General features: G+C 43.0%; 1 protein-coding gene across 2 annotated transcripts in view; it reads right to left on the reverse strand.

Moving 5' to 3' along the window:
* The window catches only part of MEGF10 (multiple EGF like domains 10), a 176812-nt gene that overhangs the window by 80855 nt on the left and 76839 nt on the right, over window positions 1–19118 (reverse strand). For both annotated transcript variants that reach the window (XM_075324739.1, XM_075324747.1), the window contains exon 5: window positions 17114–17206. In XM_075324739.1, the coding sequence (XP_075180854.1) occupies window positions 17114–17206 (93 nt within the window). The remainder of the gene's footprint in view (window positions 1–17113; window positions 17207–19118) is intronic.

Raw genomic sequence — 19118 nt, forward strand, 5'->3', positions numbered from 1 at the left:
TGCATTTTGGTGAATTTCTCGCGCGAGTCTCTCCAATGCAACTCTATGGGAGCGTGTAAATAAATGGATGTCACACGGACGGCACACACACCATCCTAGTGACATCCGTTTTTCTAAATACATTTATCGCATGTTTCAGAAAACACTGGAAATGAGTGAGGTCTGACAATGTCGGTCAATCTCTATCTCTGTCAGTCGGTCTCTACCTCTCGGTCTCTATTCTCTCTCTGTCGGTCGATCAGTCTGTCGATCTCTCTCTCTGTCTCTATCTCTCTCTCTGTCCATGTCGGTCTATCCCTCTCCCCCCCTCTCTCATACTCACCGATCCACGATCATCGGCGCTGCACGGTGTTCACACTGTGGAGGCTTCTCTTTTGAAAAAGCCGGCCGCTCATTATTCCATCACGCATTCACTGCCTTCCCCGCCCACCGGCGCCTATGATTGGTTGAAGTCAGACACGCCCCCACGATGAGTGACAGCTGTCTCACTGCAACCAATAACAGCTGCCGGTGGGCGTGTCTATATCATGCAGTAAAATAAATAAATAAATAATTTAAAAAAATTGACTTGCGGTCCCCTTCAATTTTGATACCAGCCAGGGTAAAGCCATACGGCTGGAGGCTGGTATTGTCAGGATGGGGAGCCCCACGTTATCGTTACCCTAAAAATATCAGCCTGCATCCATTAGATGCGACAGTCCCGGGACTGTACCCGGCTCATCCCGAATTGCCCTGGTGCGGTGGCAATCGAGGTAATAAGGAGTTAATAGCAGCAGCCCATAGCTGCCACTAAGTCCTAGTTTAATCATGGCAGGCATCTCCCCGAGACACCTTCCATGATTAACCTGTTAGTTAAAGAAAATAAACACACACATCCAAAAAATCCTTTATTTGTAATAAATGACAAAAAACAACAACCTCTTTCACCATTTTATTAAAGTCCCCAAATACCCCTCCAGGTCCGACGTAATCCAGTCAATTAGTTCTGGGACTCTACCCAGCTCTTGGTAGCCCATAGCTTGGCAGCCCATAGCTTCCACTAAGTCCTAGCTTAATGATGGCAGGCGTCACTGAGACACCCCCATCACTAAACTGTAGAGAAAGTAAATAAACACAAACATCAAAAAATCCTTTATTTGAAATAAAAGACAAAAATACACCCTCTCCCACCACTTTATTAACCCCTCAAAAACACCTCCAGGTCCAACATAATCCACACAAGGTCCCACGACGCCTTTAGCTCTGCTACATCAGAAGCTGACAGAGAGCGAACACAGACCACGACCGCTCTCTGTGAGCTCCACAGAGCAGCTGAAGTGAGTTGCGCGATCAGCGATGACGTCACTCAGGTTACCCGCGGCCACCGCTCTCAGGTGGAGGACTTCTGCTGTGGCCGCGGGTAAGCTCAATGACGGCACCACTGATAGCGCAGATCACTGTCACTCAGGGGATTTGCGGTCACCAGTGAGACCTTCACCGGTGACCAAAAATCAGGCCATGACACACAGACAGAGCCGCGGGTTGACAGTGAAGTCGGGTGAAGTTCATCCGACTTCATTCTGATCGCGCGGCTCTGTCTGTGTCTGCTGTCAGCGGCCATTCAGCTCTGCTACATGGCTCTGTCTGTGTCTGCTGTCAGCGGCCATGTAGCAGAGCTGAATGGCAGATGACATAGCTGCTGAGAATTAAAACGGATCCCATACAGATCACACACGGATTGCACATGGACTACAATCAATTGAAAAATCACAGAAACGCATTGCTGTTGCATTGCACACTCATCAACACTTGAACAGAGCTCATGGTACTTTCTAGCATAAGACTCGGTCTGATTTTACACGCACAAGTGTGATTCCAGCCTTACTTCTCTGCACTGAAGCTATGGGCTTGGGGGGGGACAGTAAATATTAATTTTCTTTAATAGCAGACATACTGATCTCCCAAGCTACCAACTTCCTGCCACAGCTGGGGCGATCCCGTATGTCCGCTATTAAAGAAAATTAATATTCACTGAGTAGTGAATATTCATTTTGAATTAGCCGGCAGCCGATGTTGGAATGTGACTGGGGGCACGTGGCAGTGAAACCATGTGCTATCCTACTTACATGCTGAAGTCAGCAGATTTTACTATATCCGTTGCAAAAGGTGAAATCAGCAGCTCATACCCTCAAAAATATTTGTCATGAGTCAATTGACCCTCGGATATTTTTTCTCAGCACATGATAAAAAGATATGTTCAATCTTGTAGATTTTCAGCCCACCTATCAAGATTGAAACTCTGCTGCATTTCCTCCATGAGTGAACATGGCCCAATAGTTCTCAGCAGCACAGAGCACTGTTGTAAAGCACTTAGGCCTCTTTCACACATCAGTTTTTTGCCATCAGTCACAAACCGTCTTGTGACTGATGGAACGGATTCGTGGCAGATTGTGGTAAAACTGATGCAACGGATCCTGTAAAAAAAACGGATCTGTCAATTGAGGGAGAGGGAGAGACTTCAGTAAGCCGCACAGAGATTTTTCAATGGATCTGTCTAACAACGGCTGCAACGTCAGGCCATCCGTCGCAATCCGTTGCTAATACAAGTCAAGGAGAAAATAAACTGATCCAGCACTGGATCTGTTTTTCTCACATTTCGATGGATTGCGACTCATGCCAAAAAACTGATGTGTGAAAGGGGCCTTAGCCTGGATCAAAGTTGCATTGAGCACCACGGATGATTCTGGTAAGGCTCATTAAAGAGGAGATGGCATAAATACAATGATTTCAGCCAATCCAGGCTCTTGACCTAATACTGACCATGTAGCAGAATGCCGTAATATCTAGAGCAATAGAGTATAAAAATCAGTCCAGGCCCTCGTGTCCTACATAAAAGCTCTGCTGCTTTGAAACTCAAGACAACAATATCAAAATGTGGATTTTATTTCAACCCCTTTGTTCCTCAGAAATTCATTTACTGCACGGTGGGTTTTCTACCCCTATGGCAACTGTGCCCTCATGCAGTGTCCTGTTTTCTAAAGAAGGATTTCTATTGAAGAATCTAGGCCATTTTGTCATTTTGTCGATGCTTTCTGAGCCATGAAGAGCGCACACAAAAGAAATGTGCAGTGTTGTTTGCTTCCTTTGAAGATTTGCAGTCAGTTTCTTTTGCATACTCTCCAAACCCATATCCTGAGGTAGAATTTTATTACTGGCTTGCGCACGTATTGTAATCCATTCCTATTGTACTAAGAAATTCAATTCTTGTTCTTTAAATTAAAAAGGGAAATATAACTTTGGCATCAGAATTGTATTACTATAGGAGCGATGAACAGTAGATGTGGAAAATATTCACACCAGTAGGAAAACCTATGAGGATGGCATGAGAAGTAAATAAAATGAAAATAAACAAACAAACACAGAAAAAACCCACACAATTAAGGCTGCTTTCACACTACGTTTTTTTAACATGCGTCATGAACGTTTTTTTGCTGTAAAAGCGGATCCTGTTTTTACAAAGAAAAACGCATGCAAACGCATATGTTATTATGCAGGATCCTGTCATTTGAAGTTTATGGGCGGGCATTGGAGTCATGTGAGGGGAACTGAACGTGACAGACTGGGAGCCGGCATCTGACAGCTGCGGAGGCTCGTAACCAAGGTAAACATCGGGTAACTTGCTTGGATACCCGATATTTACCTTGGTTACGAGCGTCTGCAGCTGCTAGGAGCCGGGCTCCCTGCACACGTAACCAAGGTAAACATCGAGTATCCAAGCAAGTTACCCAATGTTTACCTTGGTTACGAGCCTCCGCAGCTCTCAGGCCCCGCGGAGAGAGAGGAGGCGGAGGGGGAGAGAGGGAGGGGGAGAGAGAGACTGATCACGCCAGGCTGGTTTCTGGGCATGCTCAGTAGAGCAAGCAGGATCCTGTCTATCAGCATGCCAGCGTTCACATACGTTTGCGTGCAGTATAGTCAGGATCCAGCAATTTGCAGTATTTGGACACAGCTCAAAAACGCTACAAGTAGCGTTTTTGAAAAAAGTTAAAAAACTGCAAGTCGCTGGATCCTCACTATAACGCACGCAAACGCATGTTGACGCGAATGCATTGAAATGAAAACGCATTTGCACTGGATCCGTTTTTCCATTAAAAAAACGTTCATGACGCATGTTAAAAAAACGTAGTGTGAAAGCAGCCTAAAGGGGAACACTTCATTCTACTTATAGATCACATATCACACAGGTTGTGACACTGGGGGGGACATCTGAATCCGTCACATTTTGTGCAGCCAGGCATACAATTCTCCTTCGGCAGCCATTTTGGGTGATAGGCCTTAGGTGTTTAAACACATATGTAACGAAATGGTACCCGTATCATCAGTGTGTCAGCCGTGTGTCCATTTTTACTATCAGGTGTCATCATTGTTTTTCATGGATGGATCATTATTCATTAACTAAATAAATTATATGGCTTCTCCTATACTTTTCAATATTAAACATGTACTGCAAACAAATGTGTGTGCTGTACGTGTTTTTCACAGGACCATAGACTTGTATTGGCCTATGTCATCCGTGCTGCCAGAGAAAACGGACATGTCCATGTGTTTTGCACGGAACATGAACATGTTAATAGCAGCATACATTATAATGAGTATGTGTCATATCCTTGAAAAACACAATCACCACACATACTAGAAACATGTGAAGGAGGGCTTAGGTGGTTTGTCCATATTCTTGTTTCATATGGCATGCAAGGTCTAGAAAAGTAGCTGCAGATGCTCCATGGCTTGAAGTTCTAGGTCATACAGGGGGTCATTGAACAGTGGAACAATTCATCAATAGGACACATGTACCGGGTTGTCCTAATGTGGCAACACTTTCAAGTCCTCCATTAAACCACACCAAAACTTTAAAGAGTAACGGTTTTTTTTTTTTTGTTTTTTTTTTAAATAAAATATGTGAAAATATGAAACTTTTTAATTAAAGATGGGAGAGCACTAAAATGCTTGGGTGCTCAGTCCTAGAGTCTCTCTGAAAATGCTCAAGTCGAATAACGAGTGTAATGGAAGTCACTGATTGGGCAGCTCAACTTTCATGATTCCTCTGTGCAGAGAATCTCGCACACTATGAAAGGCTCTGCTGTGTTTATCTGGTGTACTGAGCTGTCAGTGTAGATTGATATCGCAGGCTTCCATTCTGGTTCTGGGAGGTGCTCAGGTGTTCCATCTTCCAGATAATTGCTCTGCTTCTTAACTGAGCAAGTGTAGCGCCCCTGAAGCCATCAGGGAGCTACAAGGTACTGCATCCCCACTAGGATGCAGGGCCTACCCCCAGGGACCCAGAAGACCAGTGCTGGTAAGAATAAAAACATTCCAAATAATCCCTGTTTTATCCCCAAATTCCCCATAGACTAGTGCCAGACTAGGGTTGGACCTAATGGATGGCCACTTAGAGGTGGAGCCAATCCAGTCCTCTAGATGACCAGGTGGGAGGGGAAGACAGTGGACAGTTTGAGAGTGGAGAGTGAGTCGTCGTCGGTGACGGACGGACCAATTGACGGTGTGACGATGACCTGAGGGCCCAAGCGTTTGGTTGCCAGTGGAGTACGGTGGAGTGCTCCCGGAACCATAGCACCAATGGGGTACAGAATCGTAGGTCAGGCAAACGCTCCAGGCAGACCTGATAAAATCTGCACAGTGAGGGGATCATCAATGACCTCACTGACCTTGAAGTTCGGGACTCAGTAGCAACGGGAGAACCGGGGAACAGGACCAGAGACTCCGACCCCACAGGGTTCACACTACAGTCATTTGGAATACTGTTGAGAGACTGCCAGGAAGGAACTCCCAGACGCACCAAGCCACGGTGACCCACCTACCAAAGACCGTTGCAGGGGAAAGAAGCCACCGGGGCACTAAACCGGCACTGTAACGAAGGGGACCAGCGGTCAAGACCAGCCTTTTTCGGGTGACCAGTTTCCATCTGACTGTGAGTAAAGGAACCAGTTACACTGCAACTCCTTGTGTGGCCTACCTTCTTTCTTTACCCATCTACATCACCTATCCTCTGAGGCCTGGCCCTATTTGTGGAGGGCCTAACATCCAGGCTGCCACCAACACCAGCCCTAGTAGTGAGAACTGTGCAGCGGCGGCTCCATCCATATAGCCACAACCTGCAAGTGGCATCACGTATAAACTTTCATTTAATCTCCCCTGTAAATATACCCCTTTTAAAAAAGCGTCTCCAGGACACAGAACTGGGCAACGACCACCAAGTGACATTTCCCCAGCAATACACCACCCGGGACCGAGTACCCTATATCCCTGGGCGACACACAAGTTCTCGCAGAACCCTGCCAGTCGTACTTTCTGGTTTTGTGAGTGTGCTGTTAGCCAGTATTCCTGTGTTCTGATCCTTGCTGCCTGACCCCAGGCTGTTGTTTAACTCTCCTCTGCCTGCTCCCTGTTCTTGACGCTACCTCCTGGTATTTTGACCTCGGACCGTTACCTGACCACGTCTTAGTTTACTCCTTGTATCCATACATGCCTTCCTGAAATCTTGACCCCTGATTGTTACCTGACTATGCCTTTGTTTCCTCCTGGAATCCTTTACATGTACCCCTGGTACCTGATCATGTCTGATCTGACTACTCTTCTGTTCGTGCTACCCATAAATAAAGACTAGCATCACATCAACTCCTCACCACATACAGCCAGCCATATACGGAGCATTTCCGGGGAGAAGGAAGGTTTTTTTTTTTCTTTTGACACACTACCTTCGAAAATGCTATTTTACCCCCACAAGAGCCATTCGGAGACAGCAAGTGCCTGTACCTGCACATATGCAGTGAAGCCTGTGCATTGTGGTCATTTCACAGAAGACACAACAGAGCACCCTCGATACTCAGTCGACCACTGTAAGTATCTGGGTACCCCGATGCAGTACCAAGCACTCTCACTCAACATTAGTTGTAATATATATTAGTAGAGATCACTGATTCTTTCTGATCCTGGACTGATCTTTCATTTTCAAAAATTTTCAGTTCACAGGTAGAATCTGTCGTCAGTGAATACAGGTTTTCCCATTACTTAGACAGGAGATGACAATTGATGTTCATAAAGTTCTTTGGGGAACTTTAACTGTCATTTCAGGAGAACTTACAACAGAATGTCTGCGTCTGCCTCCAGCTCCTCCACTCTGCACAGAATTTTAAAGCACTGTCATTTCCTATCTCAGTAATGGGAAAATCTGTCTTCGCTGAATACAGATTTTACATATTTTTTCCACTGAGAGTAAAAGATCAATTCAGGAGGAGAAAAGAGCAGATTTCTTTAATAAGATATGTTACAAAGTTGCTTGTTTTCATGTTTAATATTGATTTATCAAATAAAAATTAAATTAAAAGGTTACTCTACATTTCACCTACAATGAAAGATGTCCACTGTAAGGTTATGTGCCTTCGTCTTAGATACCACCATAGTCTGTCAGGTGACACATGGTCTATCCTTGGATAGTGCATTATAGCCATGGCCTGGGTGATCCAGGTGCTATTTCTTGTTGTCGTTAATGGAAATCTGTTCTGGTTGAACAGACAAATCTGGAAATTGAGGTCAACACAAGTGCCATTTTTACAGGTTACTAGACATATATTTTCAATGAGGGGTATCCTTAAAACATGTTTCTACCTGTATGGTACAATTACTAATAAATATTTACACAGATTTTATATGAAATCACAAAAGGTCACAATTATTTTACCACCTCCTTTACATGTCTAAGCCTGTATAATGTAGGACAGTCCGGAGAAGGATCTATTGAGAGTCCTAATGCTGTAAATGGAGTGAGATGCCACCATTCATGTTGTGCCGTGATTGCTATGAGCTGTGTGGTGCCTTTGGGAGCAGGTGGGAAATGTGAGTACAACACATCAAAGTCCCAAAATAAGGATTTGGCAGAATGACTCTCCTCATCAGGTGTGGCCTAATTATAACATTCGGAATAATTAATCCATTTTACATCATTTCTAGAGGGCGAGAAGTCTGTTCTTACTCCTCTGTTTCCAGCCAAGGATAGGTGATGATAGATTGACACAAGGTACTAATAACAGTACAAGGCTTTCTTTGTAGTATATATTCTGCATGGTTATTAGATTTGTCCTACATTTTTTTGTGCACGCAACTTTACAAATCCAAAAGGAAAACTAAAAGACAATTTATCAGGTCTTGTTAATTCTTTATAACTAAACCAATAAAATGGGCAAATCAATGTTAGAGCCTTTAAAGTTCATGAATTGTATCTTCTAAGTGATCCTGATCATGTGTGATGGATGGCTTGATAGAGTAGCTCCAAGGGATGAGGGCTGCTATCTGCTCAGATTACATCCAGGGCTCTATTGTGTTTGCTCAATTTACTGCATATGTATGTTGATGGGGGTATTTCAGTATTAGCATTTTACGTTGAAAGCCTTACTAGTAGTGATGAGTGGACACTACCATGCTGGGGTGCTCGAAACGAGCAGGTCGGACACTCGGATGGGCTCAACTTGAGTACTGAGTATAGTGGAAGTCAATGGGAAACTCAAGCATTTTTCCAAGAAATCCTTCAGAAAAATGCTTGAGTTTCCCACTGACTTCCATTATACTTGGTACTCGAATCTAGTCTGATCTGCTTGTTTCGAGTACAGAGCACCCGAGCATAGCAGTTCAGGCTTATCATTACTTGTTAGTTACCCATCTTTCTCTTACAAGTACACTGTTTTGTCACATTTTATAGCTGAACACAATGTTCGGCATTATATACCATAGTGATACAGAAAATGCTGGCTTCGGAGCAACTGATAAAAAACATAGATACTATAGAGACATTTCGGTTGTGGTATCAGCACCCATTCCAATTAACAAATCACTTTCACTCTGTTAATTTTCATGTGGAATTTATCCATGGAGGATTTTCTACACAATCATTCTGCAGCAACATTTTTATGTGATGTGTATAATTAATGTTAAAGTGTATCTATTGTTTAAAAACTGACCGTGGGTTGTGCGTAGCATTGCAGGCTGAGTGGCAATACCAGACTCGATCATCAGAAAATAAAATGAATTTTATAATTATATAAAAAAAAGAGCCTGCTCTAGAGATGGAGTTTGACAGGAGAAATAAGAATCCAGTCATTTAGTATCACAAGTATTAAGCGGGGTTTACATGCTGCGATATCGCTAGCATCGGCAAGCGATGTCGAGCGCGATAGCACCCGCCCCCGTCGTACGTGCGATATTGTGTGATCGCTGCCGTAGCTCTGCGACGTCACTCTGGCTGGCGAACCGCCTCCTTTCTAAGAGGGCGGTTCGTGCGGCGTCACAGCGACGTCACACGGCAGGCGTCCAATAGAAGCGGAGGGGCGGAGATGAGCAGGACGTACCATCCCGCATACCTCCTTCCTTCCTCATTGCCGGAGGAGGCAGGTAAGGAGATGTTCATCGTTCCTGCGGTGTCACACATAGCGATGTGTGGTGCCGCAGGAACGAGGAACAACGTCGCTAAAAAAAACAAACGATTTTTTGTTTCAGGACGGCCTCTCCGCAGCAAATGATTTTGACCGCTTTTGCGATCGTTTAAGGTCGCTCATAAGTGTCACACGCTGCGATATCGTTAATGACGCCGGATGTGCATCACAAACAACGTGACCCCGACGATAAATCATTAACGATATCGTAGCGTGTAAACCCCGCTTTACTCTATTATAACATGTCTCGATTACCATAATCTCCAGTCTTAAAACCCTATCCTTACAAGGCAAATCCTTCTTCCTGCATGTTTTATTTGTGCAAATTCACATTAGCATTTGAGGAAAACTCTGTAGTACCATTTAAGTTATATAAAAAGTTTTTGTTTGGGTACAGTGTCTTAAAGGGGTGCTCCATCATTAAATAAAGATGCTTGGCAGCAAGAAACACAATAGCCAGTGCTCCAGATCTGTTGCTTTGGAGGTCCATGTTAGTTTCTGTTTATTCTGCTACAGTTATGTGTCATACATTCATGTGACCACTGCAGACAATCACTGCTCTTTGTGGTCTCACATTAAAAAAAGAAGCCTTGGCGTTGGAGAATTGGTGCAATTAGGGATTTAATGGAATATTGGTAATTTTTTACATTTTCTACAGGGCTATCAGTGCCTAGGTTAGGTAGGGCCAGCTTCTGGAGAAGTACTGATATGGGGACCTATATTACTTTACTATATTCACACTACATAAGCTGATGGCTTTTATTGGCCCGGGTATGGTCTGTGTTTTATCACTGTAATATAATACCTACTTCTATGAGACATTCCAGACAAGTCCACAGACGTAGAGCATTAACACTGTAAACCCAAATTAGGAGCCTCCTTTGTCTAGTGGCTAGTCATGTTACTACTGCATAACATGGGGAGATTTACAAAAACCAGTCAATGAAACTAAATCTGAATTTGTATGTCTGTGTGACCACTGGAATCTGTCCAAACCAATGTCTCAGAGTCTGATTCAGCACCCAGCGAGGAGATTGCTCATTTCTTTATAATCCTCTTCTGAATGACAAGATGTCAAAGCAGGACACAGTGTGGAATGCAGACACATTATGGAGGTGCCACCTAGTCCCCACCGCCCCAACACATTCTTTATATGAGGTCGGAATATCATTCTACGGAGTATATTCATGATTTACAGTACTCCTCCTGAATTTAGGAGGATCCATCACCTGACTTCACCACGCAAACTTTTTACATTATTAACCCCTTCATGCCATGGCCATTTTCCGTGTTTTTGTTTTTCCCTCCACTTCATCCAAAAACCATAACTTTATTATTTTTTAGTCAATATAGCCATATGAGGGCCTGTTTTTTGTGGGATGAGTCTGAAAGACGCCATTCATGTTTTCATGGATTGTACTGGAAAATGTGAAAAAAAATTCCAAGTGCAGTGAAACCGCAAAAAAAAAAATGCAATTCCCCAATTTTTTTAATTTATGTACCTTGTCGCCATTTTCCGAGACCTGTAACGCTCTAATTTTTCAGGATCTGGGGCTCTGTGAGAACATACTGTATTTTTTGCACCCTGAGCTGACATTTTTACCAGTATATTTTTGGGATATACTGTATATATACACGATATTTTGATTGCATTTTATTACAATGTTACAACGGCCAAAAAACGTAATTGTGGTATTCTGAAATTATTTTTACGTTACGCTGTTTACCGATCGGATTCATTTATTTTATATTTTGATAGATTGAACATTTCTGCACACGTCAATACCAAATGTGTATTTTTTTTTTAATTGTGTTATTAAAAGGGAGTGGATTTGAACTTCTGGGTATTTTTCATATTTTTAAAACCTTTTTTTCTTAACTTTTTATTGTATTTACTAGTCGATTTAGATAATTTAAAGTTGTGATCGTCTGATCGCTTGTGCTATACAGAGAAATGCATCATCTCTTATGAACGTGAGCTCGTAGCTGGCATTCACAGGAAGTTCGCTATGTTATCAGCTGAGCCACGGCTGTGATGCAACCCTTTGGCGCATCGCAATGACATCACAGGCACGTCATTGGGAGTAGGGAATGATGTGTTCCACACGTGTTAAATCCCGCTGTCAGAGATTGACAGTGGGATTTAACTGGTTAACAGTTGTGGGCGGATCTCTGATCCACCCATAGCTGTTAGATGCACAAATCAGCTGATAAGATCAGCCAACATGTGTAGGGAAAGATGCAAGCTTAGCTTGTGAGTCCACATCAATGTCAGTACGTCCTATATTGGTAAGGTGTTAAATATCCATATATCCGAGCCTCTCCCACCTCTTGCCAAGTCCAACGCAAAAATATTTTCCGGAACCATACACTCCTTAACCAAGATTCTGCAAAAACATTAATGCATGACCTCATCATCTCCCGCCTTGACTACTGCAACCTCCTGCTCTGTGGCCTCCCTTCTAACACTCTTTCACCCCTCCAAATCGATCCTAAACTCTGCTGCCCAACTATTTCACCTGTCTCCTCACTATTCCCCAGCTTCTCCACTCCATTACTCTGTTCACTGGATTACTATTGCCCACAGACCAGATAAAAACCCTAACCATGACATACAAAGCCACCTGCAACCTGACTCCCCCATACATCTGTGACCTAGTCTCCCAGTACCTAACTGCACGCAACCTCCAAGGCTCACAAGATCTCCTTCTCGCCTCTCTTCTTATCTCCTCTTCCCACAATCACATTCAAGATTTCTTCTATGCATCCCCCATACTCTGCAGCACTACGCCAACATATCAGACTCTACCCTACTGTAGAAACCTTAAAAAAGAACCTAAAGACCCTCCTCTTCTGACAAGCCTACAACCTTCAGTAACCCTCAGTCCTCTATATTGCTGCATGGCAAGCTCTACCCTCACCTACTGTATCTTCACCCATCCCCTGTAGACAGTGGACTCACGGGCAGGGTCCTCTCTCCTCCTGTATCAGTCGGTGACTTGTATTGTTCATGAATACTGTCCTTGTTTTTATGTATACCCCTTTTCAGATTTAACATTACATAACATTATACAGCCATTCTAATATGGATTTTCAAAGTAAATGCAGCATTTGTAACAGGTCTAAGGCTATGTGCGCACGTTGCGTATTTGCATGCAGTTATGCTGCGATCTGCACCGCAGCGTAACTGCATGTGTCCCCAGCATAATCTATTAAGATTATGCAGGAGATGTACGCACGTGGCGTATTAGAGCGCAGCGCTTCGGCTGCTGCCCGAAGCGTGCGTTCTAAGAAGTGACATGTCACTTCTTTCCTGCGCTCTGCATGCAGCCCCTGCTCGGTCTATGGGAGGGGCTGCAGTCAGAGCGCATGGAATCGGCTTTTTTTTTTTTTCACTACGGACTCTTTCTGCAGCGATTTGAAGCGCACGTGTGCTGTTCAAATCGCTGCGGAAATTTCTGCAGGGCCAGTACGCAATGTGCGCACATAGCCTAAGGATCTATGTAGTAAATCTAGTGTTAGATCTACTTTAAGAGAAAAGCAAATTATATCATCAATGAGGAGGCAGGAACAAGTTCCTATCATCTTATTAAATAGTATTACTTTAAATATAAGACATCTCCAAAGATACTTGTAATGTAAAAACACTGATATTGTTACCAATATTAAATTGCATGGAAAATCTAATTACTTGCCCTCAGTCATGTATATACAGTCCATCACAAAAGTGATTACACACTTTACAATTTTGTAAATATTTTATTATATGTATTCATGGGACAGCACTGAAGATACGACACTTTGATACAATTTAAAGTAGTCAGTGTACAGCTTGTATAACACAATTTGGTAATTTTCACTTTAGGGGTGTACTTACTTTTGTTGCCAATGGTTTAGACATTAATGGCTGTATGTTGAGTTATATAGAGGTCACACCAAATTTACACTGTTATACAAGCTGTACACTGACTACTTTACATTGTATCATAAATGTTATACCGTATTTTTCGGACCATAAGACGCACTTTTTTCCCCCCAAATGTTGGGGGAAAGTTGGGGGTGCGTCTTATGGTCTGACTGTGGCTGCGGGGAATGAGGGTGCTGTGGTGGAGCGGGTCATCGGGGGCACGAGCAGGCTGTAGCAGCCTGCCATGACCACGTGGACCCGCTCATTTAATATGCACGCCCATCCTCCCACCCATCTCTCAGCGCTGAACCCGGCACTGACAGGTAGGCGGGAGGATGGGCGAGGGATAAACAGTCGGTCCGCATGATCACCCCTGGCAACTGCAGCCTGGAGTGATCATGTGCGGCTGTATTCACTGCCCCCCGCGCATCATCATCAGTGCGGGGGGCAGTGAATCAGTACAGATTACTCAACGTTCCCCTGCAGCATCTCTCCTCCTCTCGTCTGTCCGGTCAACTGACTTGCGTGACTAGCGGCGCGCACAGCGATGACGTCATCGCTGTGCGCACGTGTCCACACGCAGCCGCTGGCACAGACCACCGGAGGACATTGCGATGCTGCAGGGGGACGGCTGCAATCAGCAGCGCTGCCGCTGACATAGACGGTAAGAGGAGTGGTGCTGCAGGGAGTGAGGTGAGGTGAGTATGAACGTTTATTTTTTTTATGTGCCACAGGATGCGGCCATACACCAGGATGAAGGCATATAGCAGGATAGGGGTATATTATGAGCAGCATGGGGAGTTTTTGAGCAGGATGAGGGTATATAGCAGGCTGGGGAGTATATGAGCAGTATGGGGAGTATATGAGCAGGATGAGGGCATATAGCAGGATAGGAGTATATTATGAGCAGCATGGGGAGTATATAGCAGGCTGGGGAGTATATGAGCAGGATAGGAGTATATGAGGAGGATGAGGGTATATAGCAGGCTGGGGAGTATATGAGGAGGATGAAGGTATATAGCAGGCTGGGGAGTATATGAGCAGGATGGGGAGTATATGAGCAGGATGGGGAGTATAAGAGCAGGATGGGCAGTATATGAGCAGGATGGGGAGTATATGAGCAGGATGGGGAGTATATGAGCAGGATGGGGAGTATATGAGCAGGCTGGGGAGTATATGAGCAGGACATTACCCCATAACAGTGTCAGCAGCAGATCCTCGCCCCATAAGTGTGTCATGACCACATTTTTTGCTTAAAATTTTATTTTCCTATTTTCCTCCTCTAAAACCAGGGTGCGTCTTATGGTCAGGTGCGTCTTATAGTCTGAAAAATACGGTATCTTCAGTGTCATCCCATGAAAATATATAAAATATTTACAAAAATGTGAGGAGTGTACTCACTTTTGTGATATACTGTATATTTGATATACAGTATTCTTGACAGATATTGGCAAATACAAAAATAAAAATTACAGGCTAACAGCAAGTTATATGGCCCTGTAACAAAAACTGTCACATATAAGTTACCAGAAGTATCAGACCTGATTAGCTGAAAATAAATGTTAGGAAACTAAATGATATAAATGGATTTGCATAATAATTACTCACAACTAAGAACAATGTCATCACTAAATATATACAATACATATCTATATACTATGAGGTAAAAACTACTTGTGAGAGGTTAAGTAACAATTAGTGGCTGATGTTACAAGAACCACCTAGTAAATCTAATAAAGTGAAGTAATGCCAAAGACTCAGCACCACACACCAAGATAAGTAATAGGTAATGGCCAAATTACACACCAATAAATGGTTCAGCGTACAAATGCATAAATAATAGGTGCACAAAGACAAAACACAACAAGCCTCACAGTAAGAAGACACCACCCGCTTCGGCCTCCTACACACACTTTGTTTCAAGTTTTTAGAATACAAAAAGAAAAACAAGATTTAAAGTGTAACCGTCGGTTTAATTTTTATTTCATAAATCAATAGTTCACATAAAAAATAAGCATCTTTGTAATATATCTTATCAGACAAATCTGCTTCTTTCTCTGCCAGAATTAATCAGTCATTATCAAAATTCTCAATTCTGAGGTAAATTCTGTATTCAGTGAAGACTTTCCTATTACTGAGATAGGAGAAAGTGGTTGTTACGTATGTGATTCTATGACAGTGGGAGAAGAGAAGAGCTAGCTAAGGACGGATGAGCTAGAGGCAGAGGCAGGAGTCATAGGTTGTGACTAGATAACTAGGAACTGGGGAATCTAAACTGGCTGACTCTGATCACAAAGATACGTCTGAAGGTGACAATGTTTGGGCCGCCTTCCTAGCCCTAGCTCCTGAACAACCCTGGTCTAGTGGCCCCCCTCCCATCCCCCATTAGGGGGCCGGGACAGGAGTGATTAATCCCACACAAATAAACAAACGGGGGAAAACAAAAACTCAAACTGACAGCATTCACTCACAAACATACAGACAATACGTGTTTAGGCGAAAACTGAAGGAAGGGAGGAATTAATCAGACAACAATTTCCACAATGCACCAAACCGCACACAGAAGTTCACCAGCAACAGGATATCAAAGCACAAGGACTGGGATCGCATAAAGCCATCATCGGCATAAGAGACCAGGCTCCACCATCTTACAAAGGGCGAAGACAAGTGTGATAGGTCTCCTGCAACAAGTGACTCAAGCAGTAACCCACGGGCTAGCAAAAATTAACTCCTGCACACCCGGTAACTAACACGAGTACAGCAGGTCGACGCCCGAGCCTGTCTGTGCAACTCAAAAGCAGCATCGTGTGGAGTGTCAGACTCTGCTATGTGGACAGCGTCAGATGTAGTCCTGACACTCAGCGTTATTTCCATCCCCAAGGTCCTATCCCTATATGTAGTAGGTGTAATAATAATAATATTAGCAAAATGCCTCCAATTAGAAATGTAGTATAGTTCTCTTGATTTGCTATATTGATTACCTCATGTTCTTGGCATTGCAGGACCTTAGGTATCCATGGTTATGACCATTAGCAACTAACTGACTAACTGTGACTATATGCATAGTCGTAAACATGGATACCTAAGGTCCTGCAATGCCCTGAACATGAGGTAAGTGACATAGTGAATCAGGAGAACTATATTACATTTCTAATTGGAACTATTTGCTAAATATTATTATTATTATTATTATTATTATTACACCTACTATTTATCAGGATAGGATTTTGGAGATGGGAATAACCCTTTAAGGGAGCGGTGTTAACTGGCATTTATGTGTATTTCTTTACACTTTCACATATGTTGTACCTCATGCATTCAGAACACCCATTATTGAAGTCTAACATGTACAATAATAAAAGTCTGACAACACAAAACCTCTAAAATGACAGCATAAACAGTATACTTACGGTACTGAATGACTAAAATAAATAAAAATACATTTTAACATACAAGTGACAATTTTACTTGATATTAGAATAGATACCAACCTACAAATTACAAAACTGCTCTATTTATTCACACTTTCATGATAAGTCAGATTTAATAATTAGGTCCCGTAAAATGATTTGTACAGGTTTCACTCAACTGATAATTAGTATTAGCTCTATAAAAAAGTATAACAACGTATGGAAATGGAGTAAATCATTACCAGTGTGATCCCAATATTCCCAGAGAGAAGAGCAGACCCATCAGAGACGGACGGCAGCAGCTGAGTACTTACCACTGGAGCAGTTGGGGCCTCCCCATCCCGGCTCGCACTGACAGGTGTTGGGGGCTATGCAGCGGCCGTGGACACATTTATCAGCACAGTGAGCTGTCACACATCAAAAGAAAGAAGAGTAAGCCAAATGGTCTACTAGCAGATCAGGACAGAATTACATTTATTCCATTTTTCTTTACATTTTTCAAACAATTTTTTTTATTTTTTATATATATTTTTAAGTTTACTATTTACAAGGATACATGAATTAGATGCCAGATGAGCAAATACTGTTAAATGGGGGAATAAAAATTATTCAGGCCCCTGCTTTAAACCTCTGTTTTTTATTGCAAAGTACCGTAAATAACCAAAAATCAAATATAGGTAAAAATGGTCATGTATACAAAAAAAAAAAAAGTCCATGGATGAGAGATAGTAGCAAACACTCGTAATGCAACTAAATGGACACAGCTTCCGTGCATTTGTTCATATTTCCCATAACGACAGTGTTCTTGAAAGGAAAAGTGGAAACCTCTAATCCCTCTGACCACATATAGAAGATAGTTATTTATTATTACTGATAATAGGCATGGGATTCTTGTCAATAATTGACTATTCACTGATTAGCAGCCAAGCACCCTAGGGGCAGAGAAGAGATTCTGTGACAAGCATGAAGTCAGCGGGGACTGACACCAGCTGCTCCAAACCTTTTGGAATGTGGCAGGACGTTTTTTATGTACAGAGACTGCTTGTTCATATGGGATCATAGAATTCACCAAGTTTTTACACATGTTGCATGTTCCTGGTCTCCTATTCATCCATCATTTCTTGCCATAAATAACGAAAGAGTAAAGGTACTGTCACACATAACGAGATCGCTAGCGAGATCGCAGCTGAGTCACCATTTTGGTGACGCAGTAGCGATCCCGTTAGCGATCTCGTTATGTGTGACACTTACCAGCGATCAGGCCCCTGCTGTGAGATCGCTAGTCGTTGCAGAATGGTCCAGGCCATTTTCTTCAAAGGCGATGTCCTGCTGGGCAGGACACATCGCTGTGTTTGACACTGTGTGACAGGGTCACAGTGACTGCTGAGATCGTTATACAGGTCGCTACTGCGACCTGTATCGTTCCTGCATCGCTGGTAAGATCTGACTGTGACATCTCACCTGCGACCTCCCAGCGACTTACCTGCGATCCCTATCAGGTCGCATCGTTTTCGGGATCGCAGGTAAGTCATTATGTGTGAAGGTACCTTTAAGGATGTCCAACTGCCCTGAGATATGGGAAGCCCAGAGTCCTTGATTTGTGAGTACTGTGGATACTAGCTAACCAAGGCTTTGAAAACGAATGATTAGTGATGAGCGAGCACTACCATGTTCGAGTGATTGGTACTCGTAATGACTAGTTGGATGCTCAGTTGGGCCCGCCTCGAGTACTGAGTATAATGGAACTCAATAAGGAGAAGATTTCCCAGAAAAATGCTCAAGTTCCTCATTGACTTCCATTATACTTGATACACGTGTCAAGCACATCCAACTACTCATTATGAGTACCAAGCACCTGAGCATGATCGTGCTTGCTCATCAATACTAATGATCTAAACAAGATGAAATGGGAAATCTAGGGCTAAAAAAACTGAACAAAACCTGACACAATAAACTAAATTTAGTGGAAATGGGATAAATTTAGAATATGGCATATACTTGGTCAAGAAAAAAGCACAATATTTTCTTAAAAAATGTAGTTTGGAGTAATTACATCCCATTCCTGCCATTACTGAGAACCTTACTAATAATTCTTGGTGACCTAGTTGTTAATATCATCATTTTAATAGCTGTGAGAGGTGTCAGTCGCACCCAGACCCGAGTGAATAAGGTGTCCTATATACCCTTATACTACATAAGGAGGCACCAGTATTTGAATGTCACGTATGGGAGGAGGACTCTTACCAACGTCATTAGGCCCTGATGTATGTCTATCTTAGCACCTAAATCTCCAGTGTTTGTTCCAAATTTCTGCCATAA

The sequence above is a fragment of the Anomaloglossus baeobatrachus genome, chromosome 1 (genome assembly GCF_048569485.1).
Source record: "Anomaloglossus baeobatrachus isolate aAnoBae1 chromosome 1, aAnoBae1.hap1, whole genome shotgun sequence".
Taxonomy (NCBI): Eukaryota; Metazoa; Chordata; class Amphibia; order Anura; family Aromobatidae; genus Anomaloglossus; species Anomaloglossus baeobatrachus.